At 45.8% G+C, this 25,336-nt stretch overlaps 2 protein-coding genes across 4 annotated transcripts in view; one reads left to right on the top strand and one right to left on the bottom strand.

The window, feature by feature from the left end:
- The window catches only part of LOC126298210 (regucalcin-like), a 403,275-nt gene that overhangs the window by 101,006 nt on the left and 276,933 nt on the right, over nucleotides 1–25,336 (top strand). The window lies entirely within an intron of this gene.
- The window catches only part of LOC126298213 (regucalcin-like), an 81,543-nt gene continuing 58,639 nt past the window's right edge, over nucleotides 2,433–25,336 (bottom strand). For 2 of the 3 annotated variants that reach the window (XM_049989519.1, XM_049989520.1), the window contains exons 3-6: nucleotides 21,573–21,782; nucleotides 14,848–15,060; nucleotides 14,651–14,763; nucleotides 2,433–2,831 (exon numbers count right to left, since the gene is read on the bottom strand). In XM_049989519.1, coding sequence (XP_049845476.1) covers nucleotides 2,601–2,831; nucleotides 14,651–14,763; nucleotides 14,848–15,060; nucleotides 21,573–21,782 — 767 coding nt within the window. In that variant the 3' untranslated portion in view covers nucleotides 2,433–2,600. The remainder of the gene's footprint in view (nucleotides 2,832–14,650; nucleotides 14,764–14,847; nucleotides 15,061–21,572; nucleotides 21,783–25,336) is intronic. The other variant, XM_049989521.1, reaches the window with a different exon arrangement.

Here is a 25,336-nt window from a genome sequence, read left to right as displayed (position 1 = left end):
AGAATGTACTTCATACCAAGAATACTGCAAAAAGATATGCGCGAGATGGACATTTCAACTAACTTTCATTCAAACACATACCTACAGCGCAATCATTTTGGTTGCCCATTCGTAATTGTGAATTATTATTTATCCAATGGCAACTCACTGGATACCTATGTATAATTTGTTTTGATGAAAAGGGGAAAAATTCGTAACCGGCAACAGTACTTTGTGAATAATGTAACCTAAAACCAATTTGTGGTTGAGTGCTGTACACCCTCAATAATTTACTTGTTTACTTTTCTTAATTTCACACTATCATTTCTTACAGTATTACATTTTTGAGTAGATCTACGCACTTCCTTCTTCCGGCTGAGCTACGACTCACGAGTGAAATATGGTATGGGTTCGATGAAGATTTGGGCAATCTTTAACCTGGTACTCTGTGGTACCCGTGCGTACTCTGCAAGGTGGAAATACTACAATGTTTGTTCCCCAATGGTGATGCTGTGTTCCAAGACAACAGGGCCGCTGTTTGCACAGTTCTCATCGTCCAGGACTAGTTCTCTGAGCACGAGGACGTATTGTCACATCTTCCCCTGATCGCCACAGTCACCAGATCTCAATAGTATTTAGCCTTTGTGGTGTACTTCGGAGAGAAGTGTTTGTGATTGCAATCAACCTCCGTCATCGTTATGCGAACTGGACACTATTTTGCAGGAAGACTGGTATCAGATTCCCTTGAAAATCATACAGGAGCTGTGATTATTCATTCCGAGACGAATTGAAGCTGTTTTTAATGCTAACTGTTTTCCTACACTGTAATAGGCATGGTAAAATGTGGCGTTTCCAATTTTTTGGCCACCCCCATTTGGTGCGCACATACTGCAGCTTCCATTGTAAATAGTGTGCTTATGAATAGACCAGGCACGTTGAAGTTAAGTGAGACATTAAGAGTGTACTTGGACCGTTGGATAATTGCTCTTCTACGAATAGTACGAGGATCCAACAACGTTTGTTAGTAAATGTGATATTACTAGTGAACAATTTCGTGAAGTGAGGAAACTTCCAGACTATGTAGAAAACAGAAACGGCCTACTGTATGCTGTCTGTCTGAATTTCAGTTATATTTAGTGAACTGAAGAACTGTTTGGAAGATTTATAGATCAGGAACAGCCGAGTGACAGTTTTGTATCGAAAACTGAAATATAGTGGCCGGAACTAAAAGTGTAAGGTAAGTACAAGTGATACTAAAAATGAAGAAAAAGCTATTGCAGAACAAAATGACTTACATCTTATCAAAGCTGTTTGCATCACGCGCGTCAACGCCTTGTCTGGAAGGAAACGAACGAATTGACAAGAAAAATACATACGCAAAGCAGTTATGTTACGTACTGTACTCGGTGATCAAAAAGTCAGGATAAATTTGAAAACTGAATAAATCACTGAATAATGTAGATAGAGAGGTACACATTGACACACATGTTGGAATGACGGGGTTTTATTAGAACAACAAAATTCAAAAGTTAAAAAAATGTCCGACAGATGGCGCTTCATCTGATCAGAATAGCAATAATTAGCATAACAAAGCAAGACAAAGCAAATACGATGTTCTTTACAGGAAATGCTCAATATGTCCACCATCATTCCTCAACAGTAGCTGTAGTCGAGGAATAATGTTGTGAACAGCACTGTAAAGCATGTCCGGATTTGTGGTTTTTCAGCATCCCTAGAGATGTTGGTCGATCACGATACACTTGCGACTTCAGATAACCCCAAAGCCAATAATCGCACGTACTGAGGTCTGGGGACCTGGGAAGCCAAGCATGACGAAAGTGGCGGTTGAGCATACGATCATCACCAAACGACGCGCGCAAGAGGTCTTTCACGCGCCATCTGTCGGACATTTTGTGAAGTTTTTTTTTTTCTTGTTCTAATAAAACCCCATGTCATTCCAAGCATGTGTGTCAATTTTTACATCTCTATCTACATTACTCCATGGTTTATTAAGTTTTCAAATTTATACTGGCTTTTTGATCACCCTGTATATAGAAAGTTCTGTGAACGCGGCCGAATGGCAACAGAACACTGGTTACCATACCCTAGTTAGGCCATTCGCTAGTCCCATGTTTGGCTATGAAGGAACGTGAACTACAGCAATCCTTGGTCGAGCTGTGTATATTTGCTACCTAGTACGCTGCCCTCGTGTGTAGCGCATCTGCAAAAAGTGAAGGAAATGGACATCGCAGAGTACCCCGACATCCTCCCAAGAGATCAGCCAGCCTTTGGCAGATAGACTAAACAGTGCCGCGCTGCAAAGTGGGACCTACTCTCGAGTGAAGCAGATGTGTACGAATGCAGCCAGTTACCAGATCCGTGGGCCTGCTGCTGTGGCGCCTGTTGAATGAACCTTGTACAGTAGAAGATTTTTTGCAGTTAAGTCAATTCGGTCACAGTTTTTAAACAACTTATTTAATTGGGCATGGAAATAGCAATAATATAAAAATATTTTGGCGACGTAGCACATTTCCATGTCTTCATCTAGGGTGGTAGTATGTAACGAGAACTTTATTTAGTGCCGCCAATCCCTGTAACATTGAGTGCCACGATAAATATGCTCAGAGTAGGACGCGGTGTGCGGGGAGTCCCTTGGCGCCGAGCCCGGTGACGCGGAAGCTGCAGCCGGCCATAGGCAGGCGCTCCAGCTCTTCACGGGTCATGCCGTCGAACGCTGACGTAACGAACAACTCGTCGAGGCCAGCGCCGCCCCACGCCACTGACGTCACGTTAAGTGCCGGGATGTCCACCCGCTGCAGCAACTTGCCACTGGCCGGATCCACCTGGATCACCTAAAAAAAAACTATTATTGTCCTCCAATCCAAAGCAAAGTTTAGCATGTACTTTCCCGTTTCAAAAAGAAATTTTTTAAACGAATGCTGGTAGATTAAGCAATTGTAGTTATTGTACCTGCAAAATACTAATGCGAATTCTTTACAGACGAATGGAAAAACTGATAGAAGCCGACCTCGGGGAAGATCACTTTGGATTCCGTAGAAATGTTGGAACACGTGAGGCAATACTGACCCTACGACTATTCTTAGAAGAAAGATTAAGGAAAGGCAAACCTACGTTTCTAGCATTTGTAGACTTAGTGAAAGTTTTTGACAATGTTGACTAGAACACTCTCTTTCAAATTCTGAAGATTGCAGGGGTAAAATACAGGGAGCGGAAGGCTATTTACAATTTGTACAGAAAAAGCAGATGGCAGTTATAAGAGTTCGGGGGCATGAAAGGGAAGCAGTGGTTGGGAAGGGAGTGAGACAGGGTTGTAGCCTATCCCCAATATTATTCAATCTGTATATTGAGCAAACAGTAAAGGAAACAAAAGAAAAGTTCGGAGTAGGTTTTAAAATCCATGGAGAAGGAATAAACCTTTGAGGTTCGCCGATGACATCGTAATTCTGTCAGAGACAGGAAAGGACTTGGAAGAACAGTTGAACGGAATGGACAGTGTCTTGAAAGGAGGGTATAAGATGAACATCAACAAAAGAAAAATGAGGATAATGGAATGTAGTCGAATTAAGTCGGGTGATGCTGAGGGAATTAGATTAGGAAATGAGACACTTATAGTAGTAAAGGAGTTTTGCTATTTGGGGAGCAAAATAACTGATGATGGTCGAAGTAGAGAGGATATAAAATGTAGACTGGCAATGGCAAGGAAAGCGTTTCTGAAGAAGAGAAATTTATTAACATCGAGTATAGATTAAATGTCAGGAAGTCGTTTCTGAAAGTATTTGTATGGAGTGTAGCCATGTATGGAAGTGAAACATGGACGATTGATAGTTTGGACAAGAAGAGAATTGAAGCTTTCGAAATGTGGTGCTACAGAAGAATGCTGGAGATTAGGTGGGTAGATCACATAACTAATGAGGAGGTATTGAACAGAAATGGGGAAAAGAGGAGCTTGTGGCACAACTTGACTAGAAGAAGGGATCGGTTGGTAGGAAATGTTCTGAGACATCGAGGGATCACCAATTTAATATTGGAGGGCAGCGTGGAGGGTAAAAATCATGAAGGAGACCAAGAGATGAATACACTAAGCAGATTCAGAAGGAAGTAGGTTGCAGTAGGTATTGGGAGATGAAGAATCTTGCACAGGATAGAGTAGCATGGAGAGCTGCATCAAGCCAGTCTCAGGGCTGAAGACCACAACAACAACAACAACAACAACAACAGCTATTCTACAGTATCTGATCAGCAGTACCTGGACACTTATTAGGATGTGTCCACCATTCATCTTTATGACGGCTTTAATTCAGTTAGGAACATTTTAAACTAGGTGTCTCAATGTCTATGGAGGAAACTAAAGAGCCGAAACCAAACAGGGTTGTGATGTTGGACTTGGGGTCAGTAGCAAAGTCGACGTTTTAACTCATCCCAAAGGTTTTCCACTGGGTTCAGGTCGGACAATCGGCAGAACAGTCCAATATAGAAATGTCCACAGACAATTTCCTTGCAGATGATGCTTTAGGACAGGATGCACTGGCGTGCTGGTGCAAACAGTCATCGTCTCCAAACTGTTCCTCTAATTTTGTTGTTGTTGTTGTTGTGGCCTTTAGTCCGAAGACTGGTTTGATGCAGCTCTCCATGCTATTTACCCGATCTACCCATCTAATCTTCAGCATACTTAGCATTCTTCTGTAGCACCACATTCCAAAAGCCACTAATCACTTCTTGTCAAAAGTGTTTATTGTCCATGTTTCATTCCATAGCGTAGCTACAAATGCTTTCAGAAAAAACTTCTTAAGAATTAAATCTTTATTAGATGGTTACAAATTCTCCTTCACAAATGTTTTTGTTGCCATTGCCAGACTACATTTTATATTCATTCTACAACAATCATCAGTTCCGCTCGCTAGAAATATCCTGCAAGCGCTCCACCAGGTCACCTCGCTCAGAGGACCCTAAATTGATACTATCCCACTGCCTGCCGATCTGACTGGCCTGCTCATCATTTCAAGTGGCCGCACTCAGAATTTAGCATGCCGCTCACGGCTCAACAGACACCTCAAATTTAATATCCTGCAAGCGCCCCACCAGGTCATTTCGCTTAGAGGACATTACATTAATATGACGCCACTGCCCGCTGAACTGACTGGCCTGAGCGTAGTTTCAAGTGGCCGCACTCAGAGCTTAGTGTGCCGCTCACTGCTCAATAGACACTTCTAATTTAATGTCCTGGAAGCGCTCCACCAGGCCATCCCGCTCAGAGGACGCTAATTTAATACGGCGCCACTGCCCCCCGATCTCACTGGCCTGCACATCTTTTCAGGTGGCCGCAGTAAGAGCTTAGTGTGCCGCTCACGGCTCAACAGACACCTCTAATTTAATATCCTGGAAGCGCTAAACTAGGCCATCCCGCTCAGAGGACGCTAATGTAATACGACGCCACTGCACGCCGATCTCACTGGCCTGCACATCTTTTCAAGGGTTGCCGCAGTGAGAGCTTAGTGTGACGCTCACGGCTCAACACACACCTCAAATTAAATAACCTGCTAGTGCTCCACCAGGGCATCTCGCTCAGAGGACGCTAAATTTATATGACCCTACTGCCCGCCGATCCGACTGGCCTGCGCATCTTTTCAAGTGGCCACTCTCAGGGCTTAGTGTGCCAACCATGGGTCAACAGACACCTCAAATTAAATATCCTGCAAGTGCTCCATCAGGCCATCTCGCTCAGAGGATGCTAAATTGACGCGACCCCACTGCCCGCCGATCTGACTGGCCTGCACATCTTTTCAAGTGGCCGCACTCAGAGCTTAGCATGCCAGTCACAGCATAACAGACACCACAAATTTAATATTCTGCAACCACTCCACCAGGTCATTTCCCTCACAGGAAGCAAAATTAAAACGACCCCACTGCCCGCCGATCTAAATGACCTGATTATCTTTCAAAGTGGACGCACTCAGAGTATAACATGCCGCTCACGGCTCAACAGACACCTCAAATTTAATATCCTGCAAGCGCTCCACCAGGCCATCCCGTTCAGAAGACGCTAAGCTAATACGACCCCAATGTCCGCAGATATGACTGGCCTGCGCAACTTTTCAAGTGGCCACAATCAGAACATAGTGTGCTGCTCACGGCTCAACAGACACCTCAAATTAAATACCCTGCTAGTGCTCCACCAGGCCATCTCGCTCAGAGGATGCTAAATTTATTTGATCCCAATGCCCGCCTATCTGACTGGCCTGCGCATCTTTTGAAGTGGCCGCACTCAGAGCTTAGCATGCCACTCACGGCTCAACAGACACCTTAAATTTAATATCCTGCAAGCGTTCCACCAGGCCATCTCTCTCAGAGGATGCTAAATTGACACGACCTCACTGCCCGCCGATCTGACTGGCCTGCACATCTTTTCAAGTGGCCGCACTCAGAGCTTAGCATGCCAGTCACAGCTCAACAGACACCTCAAATTAAAATCGTGCAAGCGCTCCACCAAGCCATCTCGCTCAGAGGATGCTAAATTAATATGACCCCAATGCCCACCGATCTGACTGGCCTGCGCATCTTTTCAAGTGGCTGCACTCAGAGCTTAGCGAGCCCCTCACGCCTCAACAGTCACCACAAATTAAATATCCAGCAAGCGTTCCACCAGGCCATCTCTCTAAGAGGACACTAAATTGATACAACCCCAATGCCCGCCGATCTGACTAACCTGCGCAACTTTTCAAGTGGCCACTCTCAGGGCTTAGCGTGCCATTCACGGCTCAACAGACACCTCAAATTTAATTTCCTGCAAGCTCTCCACCAAGACATCTCGCTCAGAGGACGTTAAATTGATACGCCTCTAATGCCCGCCAATCTGACTGGCCTGCGAATCTTTTCACGTGGCCGCACTCAGAGCTTAGCATGCCGCTCATGGCTCAACAGACACCTCAGATTTAATATCCTGTACGCGATGCACTCCACCACGCCATCTCGCTCAGAGGACGCTAAATTGATATGACCCCACTGCCCGCCGATCTGACTGGCCCGCGCATCTTTTCAAGTGGCTGCACTCACAGCTTCGCCCCAGATGCAGGGCATCTATAGACCTACCAGCATTAGTATTGAACGCTGGCGCGATGATACATCGAGGTAGCACGATGCTGCTAAACACTACTAATGTTCACAGACAATTTTAGTGTATCAGTATTAATGACTATTTGTATCTATCAAGAATACTACTCTCATTTATACAGTGAGGTGACAAAAGTCAAGGGATAGCGATATGCACTTGAACAGGAGCTTATAGTATCTTGTATTCAAGGTGTAAAAGGGCAGTGCACTGGCGGACCTGTCATTTGCACTCAGGCGATTCATGTGAGAAGATTCCTAGGTAATTATGGGCACAGGACGGGAACTGATGGGCTTTGAATGTGGAATGGAAATCGGAGCTAGACGCATGGGTCATTCTATTTCGGAAATCGTTAGAGAATTCAATATTCCGAGATCCACAGTGTCAAGAGTGTGCGGAGAACACCACAGTTCAAGTATTATTACATCTCACCGTGGACAGTGCAGTGGCCGACAGCCTTCACTTAACAACCGAGAGCAGCGGCGTTTGCGTAGAGTTGTCAGTGCTGACAGACAAGCAGCATTATGTGAAATAACCGCAGAAATCCATGTGGAACGTACGACGAACGGATCTATTAGGACAGCACGTCGAAATTTGGTGTTATTGGGCTATGGCAGCAGACGACGTATGCTAATAGCACTACATTGCCTGTGCTCGTGGCCGTATCGGTTGGACCGTAGAAGACTGGAAAACCATGGTTTGTTCAGATAAGTTCCGATATCAGTTGGTGAGGGCTGACAGTAGGGTTTTGTCAACAAATCAGTGTGCAAGCTGGTGGTGGCTCCATAATGGTGTGAGATGTGTTCACATGGGACAGACTGGATGCTCTGGTCAACTGAACCCATCATTGACTGGAAATGGTTATGTTCGACTACAGGAGATTGCAGCTGTTCAACGAACCAATTTTGATGGACGACAATGGGCCACATACCCTGCCAATATTGTTCTCGATTGTTTTGAAGAACATTCTCGACAATTCGAGAAAATGATGTGGCCACCCAGATCGGCCGACATGAATTCCATAGAACATTTGTAGGACATAATCGAGAGGTCCGTTCGTGCACAAAATCCTGCACTGGCAACACTTTCACAATTTTTGACGGCTATAGAGTCAGCGTGGCTCAGTATTTCTGCATGGAACTTCCAACGACTTTGAGTCCACGCCACGTCGAGTTGCTGCACTACACCAGGAAAAAGGAGGTCAGACATGATATAAAGAAGTATCCCATGACTTTTATCATCTCAGTGTAATAAGGCAACAGTGTATTTTACGTCTATGGTTCTGTAGATGAATCCACAACTACGGACATAATTTCCCCAACTGACAACTGGTTTGATATTGTAGTACTTGTTCCGCGTTCTACCCAAAAGTTCCAAGAGCCTAATGCCCACGCCCCATTATAATGTACATTGTCATAATTGGGTCTGCATACACCTACTTTAGCTACATTTTTAAGTATTACAGAGATTTAAACATTCCAATATTTTCTTAAGCAGCAGCTTATTCAACTGCGAAACCATAGAGGAGGTTGCTCCCACTGAGAGCTTGAGCAGGATGTACACTATCTGATCATAAGTATCCCCACATCTATTAATGGACATTAGTATGGGGTGTGTCCAAGCTTCGCATTTGTGATGGCTTGAACTCTGCTGGGGACTGCTTATATGAGGTGGCTGTGGAGGAAGGACAGTCCAATCTTCCACAAGAGTGGAAACCAAAGGAGGTAGTGATGTTGGAGGATGGGGTCTGGACCAAGTAAACGTTTAAACTCATTCCAGAAGTATTCCCTAGGGTTCAGGTCTGCACTATGGGCACGCCAGTCCATTTCCACGACTATTTTTGTCAACAAACCATTGCCTCACAGATGCTGCTCTACCATTGGGTGCATGACCATGCTGATACAATCAGTCATTGTCTCCGAACTATTCCTCCATTTTACGAAGTTCAAAACGCTGTAAAATGTATTCATATTCTTCCACATTTATCGTTTTCTTAAGCGCAATAAGCGGTCCACACTCAGTCCACGAAAAAGACCCACTTACTGTAAGATCATCTTCGTTGTAATTCACTGTTGGCCTTCCACATGACGCCAAGTAATGTTGTCCAGGCATTCGGCAAACCCTAACCCTTCTATCGGATTGCCACTGGGTACAACGTCGTCATCACACCAACAAATCACTTTTTCCCAGGTATCCACTGTCCAGTGGTGTCGCTTTTTACGCCACTTCAAGCGTCACTTAGCATTGATTACAGAAATGTGAGGGTTATGAGGATCTGCTCAGCCACTGTACCCCATTAATTTTAACTCTCTACGCACAGTCACTGTGCTAGCTAGCCTTTTGATAGCACTTTGGAACTCACGAGTGATGCCGTCAGCTGATTTCATAAAATTTTTTAAATCCATCCTCCGCAGTTCTCGACGGTTCCTGTACATGAGGTGTTGGTTTAGCTGTGGTTGTTCCTTGGCGTTTTCGCATCATAACTACATCAACAACAGTTGACAGGTTTAGAAGCAGCTTTAGAATGGTTGAAATATCCCTGATGGATTTGTTACTCAGATAATATCCAGTGACTCGTTCATATTCGCTGTCACTGAGATCACGTGGCCAACCCAGTCCACCGTTACTGCTTCTCTACTGACAACACAGTACTCCACGCCTCCACGCCCCCCAAACAAACCAACCAACCAAGCCTCCTTATGCAGGGTGTTGATTTTAAATGAAGTCATTGAAATATCTCGAAAACTACACACCGGATCAAAAAAGTTGTAATTCCAATTGGACTGTCTCGGAGGTGGACGCCCAACCATACTACACGCATCCTGTGACCCCACCCCGAGCGTCGGTGGCAGGGGGTAGCTTTGAAATCTTCAATGGGACCCGCGTTTTAGTTGCGGGTTTTGATTCTACGGTAAAATCTACATACGTTTTGTGTGAAGCATTATCTTCGTTTCGCCACAGATGGCGCTGTAATCGGAGGAGTAGGAATGGGTACACAGTCGTAATTTACGATATGCTACCCAATGACCCTTGAATATTCAATAGCATATGGGATCCCACCTCCACGATGCGAGGGTAGGACAGGCCAGTATTTCATAATTCCTAAATGGAAACCCCATTCGCAACGTTGTATTCCTCCGACATACCGAACAGGAGACTACTCGACGCGCCACCCCACGTGTAGCGAAATACGACGTAAAAGGCAGCACATTACGACCGGAGCTCACATATCCTGCAGGCGCAGCACATAGCGGCTCTAAACATTGCAATACTTGGCCAGTGCCAACCGTAGTGGCCGTGCGGTTCTAGGCGCTGCAGTCTGGAACCGCGAGACCGCAGGTTCGAATCCTGCCTCTGGCATGGATGTGTGTGATGTCCTTAGGTTAGTTAGTTCTAACTAGTTCTAAGTTCTAGGGGACTAATGACCTCAGAAGTTGAGTCCCATAGTGCTCAGAGCCATTTGAACAATTTTTTGAACTTGGCCAGTGATTATTGCCTGCACACCTACGTGTCATTTGGAGAGCAGACTTGGAAGTGCATGATGAACGTTGCAACCACAGACGCAAAATTTAAATGATCCTGATTTACGAAGAATCTAGGAGAAATGCTGAGGCTGCTGTATCCTTGTATGCCGAGCATTTTCCAGAGAAAGCTCGCACTTGTTCGTTCTTTTACAAGGTTGTGAACGCTTTTAAATCTGATGGTAGCGTACAGAGCGACAAAAGGAAACGAAGCAAACGTGCTACAGGAGTAGCTAATGTAACAACTGCACTAGCGGCAGCGCACCACAACAAACAGATAAGCGCCCGCCCGGCAATAACACCGCGGTTCCGGTATATCCGAAGGTAGCATTGTTACAACATTGCGTCGTCTTAAGTATCACCCACACCAAGTGTATCTACACCAAGAACTTCACGGCGTCGATTTCCATAACCGGATAGTGTTTTGTGAATGGGCGCGTCAAGAAATGCAACGACCTCCACGTTCTTTGCCGAGGTACTATTTTCCGACGAGTCTACATTCACAAATCATGGTAGCGTTAAGCGCCATAACACGCGTCACTAGAGCGTAGACAATCCCCAATGGTTACGGAAAGTTAACAATCATAGTCTTCGGTCGGCTAACGTATGGTGTCGCATCATGGGGAAGAAATTCATTGGTCCGTATTTTATCGACGGCACGTTGAATAGACGCAAATATCTAACTTTTTTGGAGCAGGAACTACCGGTACTCCTGCGTGACAGTGCCCTGGACGTTCGACAACGTATATGGTTTCAGCATGACGGTCACCCAGCGCATTACGCAACTGAAGCACGTGAGGTATTAGACCGTGGTTGCATTCGTCGGTGGATCGGCAGAGGTGGCCCTATTAATTGGTCGGCGACATCGCCGGAATTGATCTCGTCGGATTTCTTTCTGTGGGGATATTTAAAAGATAAGGAGTACCATCAAGTGCCAACAGGCCGTGAAGACATGGTCGAACGCTTCACAAACGCCTTCGTTGACATTCCCGCAGATATGCTTCTGTTCTGTGTATAGTCATTTGAAAAGCGAATCAGTAAGTGTATTGAAGTTGGCGGTATTACGTATGAATACTTACTACAATAGGAAAAGGAGAGCAACATTCGCTTGGAGCCACGGCCACTGTGGCACGTGCGGTAGTCTCCTGCAACTTTGCGAATGGGGTTTCCAGTTAGTTAGAAGTAATGAAATACTGGCCTGTCCTAGCCTCGCAGCATTGAGGTGGGGTCCCACGTGACATTAGATATCGAAGGGCCACTGAGTAGCACGCCGTAAATTACGACTGTGTACTCATTTCGGTTCCTCCAATTACAGCGTCATCTGCGGTGAAACTAAGAAAATGCTTCACACAAAATGTATGTAGATTTTGCCGTAGAATCGTAATCTGCAACAAAAACAGGGGTTCCCATTGAAGATTTCAATGTTTCCCCCTGCCACCCAAGCACTGGGTGGGTGGGGGTCGAATGTGGCATCGTTGTATGTCCTCCTCCAAGACAAACAAATTGGAATTATAGCTTTTTTAACCCGCTGTATAGATTTCGAAATATTTCAATGTATTCACTTAAAATGAACACCCTGTATATAGACGGGTCCGGCCCTGGTGACATTTAATGGTCAATTTCCCACTACATAGGGTATCTAGATATTTTTGATAAGACAGTGTACTCCATACCATATGGTGGTTACAGCACGTTGGTAGTGTGAAGAGTTGATCGCTGCGTAAGACACATAGATCACATAGAGGATGATCCGCGGTAAGGGTGCCAAACAGTCATTATTTAAAGAATAAAAATCAGTAATAATAAGTTATGCTACGTAGAAAACATCAGGAGAAGTCAGTCATTAGCCGTAATTATTGTGGCATTATTACAATGCAGTAGATTTCAAGGTTTTGCTAAATTGGTGTCGAGAGTAAAGTCGCCATAGAATATACGAGAAGGTCCCAAATCGTGTGAGTTACACAGAAGGCTTTATAGCGCGCCAAGTGCATCGGTCGGCGTTTAGACTTGATGCAGCCGCTCTCCTATCAGGGGAGACACTTTGTCAGTTTTCAGCATGAGTGCAACACCGACTCTTACATCATTAGAACGAACTTTTACGCGGAGTAGGTAGAAAACTGTCGAAATGCTTACTGACGAAGCTAACCTGCTTGCCTCCTTCAATGAAAATGATTTGCCCATGTTATGTGTACGGAACCAAGGTCCCTATTCATAGGCGATGCGTCTGCTGCTATATACACTCCTGGAAATGGAAAAAAGAACACATTGACACCAGTGTGTCAGACCCACCATACTTACGCCGGACACTGCGAGAGGGCTGTACAAGCAATGATCACACGCACGGCACAGCGGATACACCAAGAACCGCGGTGTTGGCCGTCGAATGGCGCTAGCTGCGCAGCATTTGTGCACCGCCGCCGTCAGTGTCAGCCAGTTTGCCGTGGCATACGGAGCTCCATCGCAGTCTTTAACACTGGTAGCATGCCGTGACAGCGTGGACGTGAACCGTATGTGCAGTTGACGGACTTTGAGCGAGGGCGTATAGTGGGCATGCGGAAGGCCGGGTGGACGTACCGCCGAATTGCTCAACACGTGGGGCGTAAGGTCTCCACAGTACATCGATGTTGTCGCCAGTGGTCGGCGGAAGGTGCACGTGCCCGTCGACCTAGGACCGGACCGCAGCGACGCACGGATGCACGCCAAGACCGTAGGATCCTACGCAGTGCCGTAGGGGACCGCACCGCCACTTCCCAGCAAATTAGGGACACTGTTGCTCCTGGGGTATCGGCGAGGACCATTCGCAACCGTCTCCATGAAGCTGGGCTACGGTGCCGCACACCATTAGGCCGTCTTCCGCTCACGCCCCAACATCGTGCAGCCCGCCTCCAGTGGTGTCGCAACAGGCGTGAATGGAGGGACGAATGGAGACGTGTCGTCTTCAGCGATGAGAGTCGCTTCTGCCTTGGTGCCAATGATGGTCGTATGCGTGTTTGGCGCCGTGCAGGTGAGCGCCACAATGAGGACTGCATACGACCGAGGCACACAGGGCCAACACCCGGCATCATGGTGTGGGGAGCGATCTCCTACACTGGCCGTACACCTCTGGTGATCGTCGAAGGACACTGAATAGTGCACGGTACATCCAAACCGTCATCGAACCCCCCTGGTGATCGTCGAGGGGACACTGAATAGTGCACGGTACATCCAAACCGTCATCGAACCCATCGTTCTACCATTCCTAGACCGGCAAGGGAACTTGCTGTTCCAACAGGACAATGCACGTCCTCATGTATCCCGTGCCACCCAACGTGCTCTAGAAGGTGTAAGTCAACTACCCTGGCCAGCAAGATCTCCGGATCTGTCCCCCATTGAGCATGTTTGGGACTGGATGAAGCGTCGTTTCACGCGGTCTGCACGTCCAGCACGAACGCTTGTCCAACTGAGGCGCCAGGTGGAAATGGCATGGCAAGCCGTTCCACAGGACTATATCCAGCATCTCTACGATCGTCTCCATGGGAGAATAGCAGCCTGCATTGCTGCGAAAGGTGGATATACACTGTACTAGTGCCGACTTTGTGCATGCTCTCTTGCCTGTGTGTATGTGCCTGTGGTTCTGTCAGTGTGATCATGTGATGTATCTGACCCCAGGAATGTGTCAATAAAGTTTTCCCTTCCTGGGACAATGAATTCACGGTGTTCTTATTTCAATTTCCAGGAGTGTAGCAATATTCGGTCTGGTGTCATAGGTATGTAGCACCACGGACGAATCACTATCAACAGTGTCACATGTTCTCACTCCATGGCACACTGCGGAGAGATTTGAAATTTGACGTATGACATCGGCTCGAAGTCTGGAAATCAGGAACTTCACGCCATCACGTCTTTTCCCTTGTCAGTCAAATACTAGAGGTGACAATTTATTTCACCACAACATGCGTTCGAGTCTAGAGCCATCGCATAAACGTTTGTTGGCGACCTCGACTACGGCAGTGAGTCTCTGCCCAAAGAGAAATGAAAATATTACCTGTTTGCCACCATAGCACGCTACCCACAGTTTTCCTTCTGTATCAATAGTTTGGCCGTCTGGGAATCCTTCCACGCCCTGTTCTTCAAAGTTGAAAACCGTCCTCCTGTTGTCTGAAAAAGAAAAAAAAACCGCTTTCGTCAGCACAAATCTTCAATTTTGGAGGAATATAATTAGGAGAACCATACGTTGTTTACCTATTTCAGCCTTGGTGACATCAAAGTCGAAAGCATCTATTTTTCTAGTGGGAGAATCTATATAGTACATGGTTTTGTTGTCCAGGCTCCATGCAATGCCGTTTGAAACGCTGACTTTTGGTAAATGCGTCTTAGCGCTTCGGTCCTTGGAAATGCTAAAAAATATTCCCCTGTCTACAATGACCTGTTTGTTTATTATCGGTGCCATTGTCCCTGAAACGAAAGTAACGAGCAATTTTAAATCTCTGTTGACATACAGCTTTTACTCTTTGGAGGTGCCTTTGAACATGCCACAAAAATGTTTTGAGATAATGTTTCCATACAATAATTATATAGTACCTAACAACAATACAGACTTTTATAAAATCATGTGAAAGTGTCTAGATTATTTTAAATAAACCTGTATACCTACTTCGAGAATCAAACCATTCACCACCAGTATTCTAATACATCACTCTACCCACTGCCCGTTGCACAAACTGGCCCGCGTTGCTATATGGTATTGAACGAAGTTATACATGTCATACATCTGGTTACATACTACGTCACTGCCATTCATTCGGGGACCATTTTCTTCAAAAAATACAGAGAGAGTTGAGAAAAGTACGGAAACACCAAAAACGTAACACATTGCCATGCTTAAAAGGGTGTAGGAAAACAGTTGACATTCAAAATCGCTTCCAGTGGCCTCGGAATGGATAAATACAAGTCCTGTATGGCTTTCAATGAAATCCTATCCCATCCTTCCCGCAAAGTAGTGGCAAATAGCCGGCCTGAGTGGCCTTGCGGTTCTAGGCGCTACAGTCTGGAGCCGAGCGACCGCTACGGTCGCAGGTTCGAATCCTGCCTCGGGCATGGATGTGTGTGATGTCCTTAGATTAGTTAGGTTTAATTAGTTCTAAGATCTAGGCAACTGATGGCCTCAGACGTTAAGTCGCATAGTGCTCAGAGCCATTTTGAAGTGGCAAGTACAGGTAATGATCGTGGATGTGAGTAGCGATCACGCAAACTTCTTCTTCCAGTCCATATATGGCATAACAGCAAACCAGGGCTTAACAGTATTGGTTACAAACAGTCTTAGTTATAATTTTATTTTTTTATTTTTTTTTATTTTTCAACGACGCGTTTCGCCTTATTTAGGCATCTTCAGGTTATCTTAATTTGGTATTTCTTAAGAATACTTTGCCAAAGGGCATCGTCGAAAATATCAGGCCTACATCGCCTTAGTTAAACTCGGTAAAAAAAAAAGGCGATGTAGGCCTGATATTTTCGACGATGCCCTTTGGCTACTCTGACTAAAGTATTCTTAAGAAATACCAAATTAAGATAACCTGAAGATGTCTAAATAAGGCGAAACTCGTCGTTGAAAAATAAAAAAAAAATTGCAACCAAGACTGTTTTTAACCAATACGCAAACTTCTCTCCAGAGCAGACCACAAAGGCTCAATGGTATTGATGCATGATGACTGTGGTGGCCAGGAGAGATGTGTCTAATTATCCTCGTGTTCACAAAACCAGTTCTGGACGATGAGAGCTGTGTGAACAGCGGTAGTGTGGGACTGGAACACAGCAAAACCACTGGGGAGCAAATATTGCACCATGGGGTGGACCTGATCAGCCGAAACGGTCCCATAATCTTTGGCAGTAATATGACCTTGTAGAGTGCCCATGGGCATATGGGAAACCACGATACCACTGCCCACCATATCTCACTCTCGGCGGCAAGCAAGCTACATCGTGTGCTTGTGACATAAACTCGGTGGGAAATTGGAAACAGTGTGAAAAAAGACTCATCCGATCAAATGACTTTCTTCTTTGCTCCATTAGTCCAGGTATTATGGCTTCGGCACAACGTTTTCCCGTTCCGGGCATTTACATCTCTGCTGCGTGGTTTTGGAATTCTAGCTCGCCCTGCAACTCGCAGCTTAGAAAGCTCCCTTTGTGTTGTTTTGGCGCTGACAGATTTCGCTAGTGCGGCATTCACTTCTGCAGTGCAGAAGGGAGAACCGATAGAGGTACTTAAGGTACCCTCCGCCACACACCATCAGGTGGCTTGCGGAGTATGGATATGGATGCAGATGTAGATGTACATGTAGATGTAGACGCATCTGTCATCTTCTTATTTTTCGTCACAATCCTCTTCACTGACCATCTGTAACCATCACTCGCCACACAATTTTGCCCGCGTTGTCACTTAGAGGATGATATCTTTCCGCTCTCTTTGTAGTCAGTATAAATCTTCTATACGGTGGCTCTTGAAACACCAAACACTTCGGCTATCTGGGTTACGCAAGCACCCATCATACGAGCACGAGCAAGACGCTCACGTTCAAATTCACTTAGCTCAGACATAACGCACTCGCAACGAGACAGAACACTGATTTGACCACGACTGGCGCAATGCATTGTGGGTACTGAACAGGTGACTTTCGTGGTCAAATACAGCAGCACCACCTGCTGGCTTGGCTGGAATCTGCTTTTACGTTCGAGCGCGCGTGTGTCGCGGAGGCTCCGTATATTTGTCCACCATCTGTACATAGGATGAAAATTTGTTCATGTTGCTAGTATGCAAACAATAGTGCTGTGAAGATCAGACGTATAAATTTTCCTCCACTCTATAAATAGGTGCCGTTGGTAGCGAGGCAAACATCAACATAGAAGCCAAGATGCACTGGAACTCTCCCTGCCATATCTTCTGTTACTGAAACAGATAAGCCACATTGTCTTAGTACACTCATCGGACTAAATATTTTTCCTCCCTTCAAAAGAGCAGACTGGTCGCTTTGGAACGCCCTGGACAGTGTTGAGTTAGAGCTAGTACCAGGCGGTTACGAGACAAAAATTTTCGAGACTGGATTACTAAAAATAGAGAAAAGTTAAGATGATGGTTTCAGTGCTTCAGGTGCTCTACACAGTCTTCCACCGCTTGAGTACAACGCACAGAATATCCATACAACCATGTTAAACTGTCAGAAAATTCCTTCTTTGGGTTGTTCTTCATCTCAGGCGTCGACTCGAATGTCGGATATGTCGTCAAAGCGTTGGTCCTTCGTGCGAATTTCAACATTTTCTCGTTTTGTGATAGTTTCGTAACGATAACACGAAGTCTCGCAGCCCGTAATGATTTTTTCCAGAAAAGAATTGTTGGTGTTTGCGTTTCAACCAAATCGCGGCAGACGTTCACGTGTCATCTTTTTTTTTTTTTCGGGAGTCGAGATTAGCGGTACGAACTTCCCATACACTTTTCCCTCCTTCAAAATATCTAGAAAATATCTCTAAAATTTAATTTAGAGATCTTGCTCAATTACAATTTATGACACAACATTGACACACTAGAGTGGCACGTCCGCAACTTAACACTGATTGCTCACAGCTGATAGGTCGAATGCACACCTGTTGTTTACGGTTGTTGTTCAAGCTGCCACCGTCGTTACTGCGCTAATGTCGCTGGTACGCCAGGAATAAAATCTCGGAACTTCTTGGACGGACGGTGTACAGCGTAACACTCCGAACTCACGTCCGAGCAGGCCAATGGCTAGACCAAACTGGCGTTCTAACCATTAGCATTTTGCCGTAGTACCGGATAAATACCAGTCCCAAATTTGGAAGTTCCATGTTGTATAAGAGAAACGCAGTGAGACAGTCACACCATGCTCCACACATGGAGAAACCAACGAAAATGGATAGTTTCTAAAATCACCGTTAAGTCCACATGGAATCGCTCTCGTCCACCATATCGTGTCGTCACAGTTGCGTCCTCTTCTCCTGATGCCTGGCCCGCCGGCTGGGTTGGTGCGGGTGGGGGCGAGGCTGCATGATGGTCAAGCCTCCGTGACCCTGTGTTTCATTTAAACTGCGCCCCGTGAAATTTGTGCTCACAGAAAGTCTAGTAAAAGTACACTAGTCCCCCTGTCCCAACTCTACCACATCTTTTAACACTGTACATTCACCAGTCAACGTTATTGTGACACTATATTCCTTCCCCATTCCTTTTCAAGGGTGCATTCGTCCCTGACTTTATTTTTATGGATGACGAAGAGCGACCGCATTCACAGGCGCAGATGTGGAGGTGTTGGAACGAGAGGATATCGGGCGAATGGACTCGAGTACCTGATCCCCCGACATAAATCCCATCGAGCACGTGTGGGAGGCTTTGCGGAGACATGTTTTAGCACGTTCACATGCACCAACGATAATCCAGCAGTTGTTAACCGCACATGTTGACGAATGAAACGCCCCACCACAAGAACTCTTTACCAACCTTGTGGCCTGCATGAGAGCGCTTTGTTGAGCAGGCAGTGCGGTCTGTGTCGGTTACATACTCCATTCAGAACTATGTCCTGCATTTTGTAATATCAAGGTGAGCAACATGGTTCGCTTTTTGTTGAAGAAAATCTTCTAACAGCAGTAAGTATTTGAGAAGTTGTTTTATTTTATTTCCACTGCCATTTCGGCATTTCAGTAAGCTACTTTCAAGCCCTATGTGAACTTCATGTACACATTCAGATGTATCGATTTTGGGTTACTGGAGCCATCAGTGTCTAGACATCTTGAATTCTACAACAAAAGCACCGCAAATGTAATAAAAACCTCCTGCGGTTCTGCGGACACATAATATGTACAATGGATGAAAACAGTATAACTAAGAAAATTTTTAACTTCTTTAATGCAAGTAAATTAAAGAGCAGGTGGATGAAAGACGCTCAAGTAGACTTGGAACGATTGAAAGCCTCAGGACAGAAAACTGAGAACACAAAATATTTCAGAAATAAAATTAGAAACAAAAAACTGAATACGTCTCAAGGGCGTAAAGCTATGACTAGCTCTAGTTCAAATGCTCTCTTAAAATGAAATACTCTAATATTATTTATTTTCGAACGACCAGAATGCCACCATAAATTTACTTGAGCCAAGTGAACTCAGAGTACAAAGTTTAAATCTGCATTTTAGCTGCCTTGAAGTATTCCACTATCAAATTGTGCTAATGTACATCGAAACTGTAGAGTAAGGGAGTAACAAACACTTGTAGGTAAAACAAACCTTGCAACCAGTTACCCCTACAGTACGTCTTGTGCTTGCTCCTTTGCAAGCCAGTATTGTACGAGTCACGTCAACCACGTCAGGTTGATCTTGATCCCAACTTCCAGAAACTAGAACCTTCATTCGGTTTAAATCTGAAGGGTAACATCAGTGTCGCAGCCCCGTACGACTGACAGACGTCAGTTGACGGTTACTTAGCTTCATATAGCCGAACCACGGTCGATGAGAGATGTCCGGTTGTACGGCCGCCAGGTGCCCCTATGTTGCTGAAGTACATGCCACCTACACGGGAAATACCGAGGTTTACAGCAGACATTACCAGAGCACTACTTCGGAGAAATTTCTGTGCAGCATCAAGTCGTCGCGCTAGCCGCAAGACCAGCTGTCGTAACGACGGGCCGCAGCGATAAGGCCGCAGAGGCGCATTGTCTGAGACATGGGCATCGCGTGGCCTCCGAAGCACCGCAGCTTTATACTTAATACCCAGCCCTCTTCAGCCACGTAGGACCAGTGATGACAACACTACTTGTAAAACTCGGTATCTCAGCTCAGAAATGACCTTCCTTGTCGTCTACATACACCGCCACGTTGTTAGGTAAAGAGTTTCTGTCGACTGTACTTGATTATTTACTTATTTCTGGTGGCAAACGTTATGTCATTGACTGTAAAACTGTCTGAAGCAGGAACGAACTGACCAGCACAGGACTAGTATTGTGTTAGAAGACGTCCACATAAACGGAATATTCACACGTGCTACCAATTTTACAATCTGCCTTGTGGGTATGCTCCTGCAAATGGTAATGAAAAATTTAGTGTCTCACAAATATATATATCTGCAGCTTGGTGGTTAATAAGGTTACGAAAACGCGAAGTTGGCAATTTTATGAGCCCACCGTGAGTATTCGTCACGATTTCAACAATTGTAATTGTGTTTAATGGCCTTCCATGGCGTGTATATTTAATGTAATGTTCGTCCAGGTTTACGTATTCTACTGTAGGTGCTTGAAAACGAATTAGTGTCGAAACTAGCCAATCGCGCAGCAAATAAACTACATGATTCTACAGCCTACTAAGGTCAATGTTTTCTTTCGCAAAATTCTGTGAGGCTGTGGAGCACGTATGGACAAAATATTTAAAAAAAACACGTTTATAGATACAGTGATTTGTTAACTCGATAACCAAACTCGTAGTAACATTTAATTGCAGATGACAAGGTGCCAATATACAGCAACGTAAAGAGGATCATTGGAATCGGAACAATATAGAAAAATGAGGGTAATATAAAAGAGAAAAACGGTTTTAGGCCTAATTTTCTTAGAATTATTTCTTAAACGTTGTATAGAACTGAATGAAAGTACCCGTCACTGATGATGGCACAAAGATGCTGAAATGTTTGGGAATTGATAAACGCGTTGTTTCCATAATAGCCGGACTTGAAATCCAGTGGTGGTTTGTTTCCATAGCTTCACATGACACAATTTTTTTTGTTTTGTTTCTGAGTAATGCTATGGCGTCAACGCTGATGGCGACCGCATTGTTTTTATTCCTGTCGATATTTCTCTGCATAGAACTCACTCACTCACCGGCCGACTACTATAGATTCCAGAGTCATTCACTTTCGTTAAGGGTTACGAAACAGAACAGACAACATGGTAGTGTTTACATGAAAACGAGCGAGCGTTTACCTGCCCAGAGGGTGCCGGCGGAGTCCGCCTTGCCGTCGTTGATCCGGTTGTCCTGCTTGCCATCCCCTTCATCCACCGTCGCGATCACCTCCAGAGCACCTGGCTTGCTGCTCTCCCCATCCCACGTCATCAGCACCACTTTACGACGCTGTGTTACAACGAATTTGTCTGCCGTGTCTTTAACTGGAATAATAAGAGACACTTCCTCAGCTGTAATAAAAGAAAATCATAATTTTAATCCTTCTGCATGGTTTCCCTTCAGATAAAATGATGATCGTCTTCAAGCAGTTAACAAGGAACTCATTATCACCCTTTTTCAGAATAAACACACTACCAGTCGGTTTTGTAATTGTTCTTTCACAGAGGCGTTTCAAAGAGCTTCAAGGTAATGCGCTTCTAAACTCTCAGAGCATGCACAGAAAGGAATCGCTGCAAATGTCTTCCTAGAGAGCTGCAATGGTTGCTTTTAACACAATTATAGTTATTGGTGATGAGAAGGAGAAAGAAATGGCAGAGAAAGGTGACTGAACGTGTAAGCAAATGTTTAAAAGTTAAATAAGTCGATGTTATGCAAATTACGGCGGCAGCGGCACGATACAGAGCGGAGAGAGATTCGAATAGCTACCCCAAAGGAGAACGAGAAGAAGGAGAAGAACAAGAAAAGTGCACACAACCAATATCTCATTGAAGACATTGTTGAATGTGTAATTAGGCAGAAATTTATGCTACATTACAGATAATACTAAGAAATAACACCTTTACGAAAACTTCACAGTTTTCGTCGCACAGTACTGGACGTCAAGGCTAGCAATGAACCTCTGAGAAAAACTGTTCTCGCAATGAGATTAGGTTACAAAGGATGGTGGAACAAACAAATCGTCTTGTGCGAAACAGACAACATACACTCCTGGAAATTGAAATAAGAACACCGTGAATTCATTGTCCCAGGAAGGGGAAACTTTATTGACACATTCCTGGGGTCAGATACATCACATGATCACACTGACAGAACCACAGGCACATAGACACAGACAACAGAGCATCCACAATGTCGGCACTAGTACAGTGTATATCCACCTTTCGCAGCAATGCAGGCTGCTATTCTCCCATGGAGACGATCGTAGAGATGCTGGATGTACTCCTGTGGAACGGCTTGCCATGCCATTTCCACCTGGCGCCTCAGTTGGACCAGCGTTCGTGCTGGACGTGCAGACCGCGTGAGACGACGCTTCATCCAGTCCCAAACATGCTCAATGGGGGACAGATCCGGAGATCTTGCTGCCCAGGGTAGTTGACTTACACCTTCTAGAGCACGTTGGGTGGCACGGGATACATGCGGACGTGCATTGTCCTGTTGGAACAGCAAGTTCCCTTGCCGGTCTAGGAATGGTAGAACGATGGGTTCGATGACGGTTTGGATGTACCGTGCACTATTCAGTGTCCCCTCGACGATCACCAGAGGTGTACGGCCAGTGTAGGAGATCGCTCCCCACACCATGATGCCGGGTGTTGGCCCTGTGTGCCTCGGTCGTATGCAGTCCTCATTGTGGCGCTCACCTGCACGGCGCCAAACACGCATACGACCATCATTGGCACCAAGGCAGAAGCGACTCTCATCGCTGAAGACGACACGTCTCCATACGTCCCTCCATTCACGCCTGTCGCGACACCACTGGAGGCGGGCTGCACGATGTCGGGGCGTGAGCGGAAGACGGCCTAACGGTGTGCGGGACCGTAGCCCAGCTTCATGGAGACGGTTGCGAATGGTCCTCGCCGATACCCCAGGAGCAACAGTGTCCCTAATTTGCTGGGAAGTGGCGGTGCGGTCCCCTACGGCACTGCGTAGGATCCTACGGTCTTGGCGTGCATCCGTGCTTCGCTGCGGTCCGGTCCCAGGTCGACGGGCACGTGCATCTTCCGCCGACCACTGGCGACAACATCGATGTACTGTGGAGACCTCACGCCCTACGTGTTGAGCAATTCGGCGGTACGTCGTTCCAAGGCGTGGCAGGCAGCGAAAGGCGTCCCCGGAGGCTGCTCAGAAAGCCTCCCGGGTGCGTCTGACAAACCGGTTTCAGGCACTGTCTCTGGCTGAGCCAGATGCAGCCGCCTGCCCTGTTTCAGAGGATCATTCTCAGCCTTCAAGGTCCGGGCAATCGCAGAGGGTGGGCTTACTGGTAGTTGGGAGCTCCAATGTTAGGCGCGTAATGGGGCCCCTTAGGGATACGGCGGCTAAGGAGGGGAAGAAATCCAGTGTGCACTCCGTGTGGATTCCGGGAGGAGTCATTCCTGATGTGGAAAGGGTCCTTCCGGATGCCATGAAGAGCACAGGGTGCAGCCAGCTGCAGGTGGTGGCACATGTCGGCACTAATGACGTGTGTCGCTTTGGATCTGAGGAAATTCTCTCTCGATTCCAGCGACTATCTGATTTGGTGAAGGCTGCCGGTCTTGTTTACGAGATGAAGGCAGAGCTCACCATCTGCAGCATCGTTGACAGAACCGACAGCTGACCTTTGGTGCAGAGCCGGGTGGAGGGTCTGAATCAGAGGCTCAGACGGTTTTACGACCGTATTGGCTGCAGATTCCTAGACTTGCGCCATAGGGTGGTGGGGTTTCGGGTTCCGCTGAATAGGTCAGGAGTTCACTACACTCAGCTGGCGGCTACACGGGTAGCGGAGGCTGTGTGGCGTGGACTGGGCGGTTTATTAGGTTAGAAGGCCTCGGGAAAGTGCGGGATGGGCTGCAATGTCAAAGGGTGCTTGGCAATTACAGGACGTGCTTGGATCAAGGAACAGTCGGAATTTTAGTTGTAAATTGTTGTAGTTGCGCTGGAAAAGTCCCTGAGCTTCAAGCGCTAATAGAAAGCACAGAAGCTGATATCGTTATAGGTACAGAAAGCTGGCTAAAGCCTGAAATAAGTTCTGCAGAATTTTTTACGAAGTCTCAGACGGTGTTCAGGAAAGATAGATTAGGCAGAATTGGTGGTGGAGTGTTTGTGTCTGTCAGTAGTGATTTATCTTGTAGTGAAGTCGATGTAGATACTCCGTGCGAATTGGTGTGGGTGGAGGTTATACTTAACAGCCGAATTAAGTTAATAATTGGCTCCTTCTACCGACCCTCAGACTCCGATGATACAGTTGCGGAACAGTTAAGAGAAAGTTTGAGTCTCATAACAAATAAATACCCCACTCATACGGTTATAGTTGGTGGGGACTTCAACCTACCCTCGGTATGTTGGCAAAAATACTTGTTCAAAACCGGTGGTAGGCAGAAAACGTCTTCCGAGATTGTCCTAAATGCATTCTCCGAAAATTATTTCGAGCAGTTAGTCCACGAACCGACGCGAATTGTAAATGGTTGCGAAAACACACTTGACCTCTTGGCCACAAACAATCCAGAGCTGATAGAGAGCATCATGACTGATACAGGGATTAGTGATCACAAGGTCATTGTAGCTAGGCTCAATACCATTTCTTCCAAATCCATCAGAAACAAACGCAAAATAATTTTATTTAAAAAAGCGGATAAAGTGCCACTAGAAGCATTCCTAAAAGACAATTTCCATTCCTTCCGAACTGACTATGCGAATGTAGACGAGATGTGGCTCAAATTCAAAGATATAGTAACAACAGCAATTGAGATATTCATACCTCATAAATTGGTAAGAGATGGAACGGATCCCCCGTGGTACACAAAAAAGGTCCGAACGCTGTTGCAGAGGCAACGTAAAAAGCATGCGAAGTTCAGAAGAACGCGAAATCCTG

Source organism: Schistocerca gregaria, chromosome X (assembly GCF_023897955.1).
Source record: "Schistocerca gregaria isolate iqSchGreg1 chromosome X, iqSchGreg1.2, whole genome shotgun sequence".
Lineage (NCBI taxonomy): Eukaryota > Metazoa > Arthropoda > Insecta > Orthoptera > Acrididae > Schistocerca > Schistocerca gregaria.
This window is presented reverse-complemented; position numbering and strand designations above follow the sequence as displayed.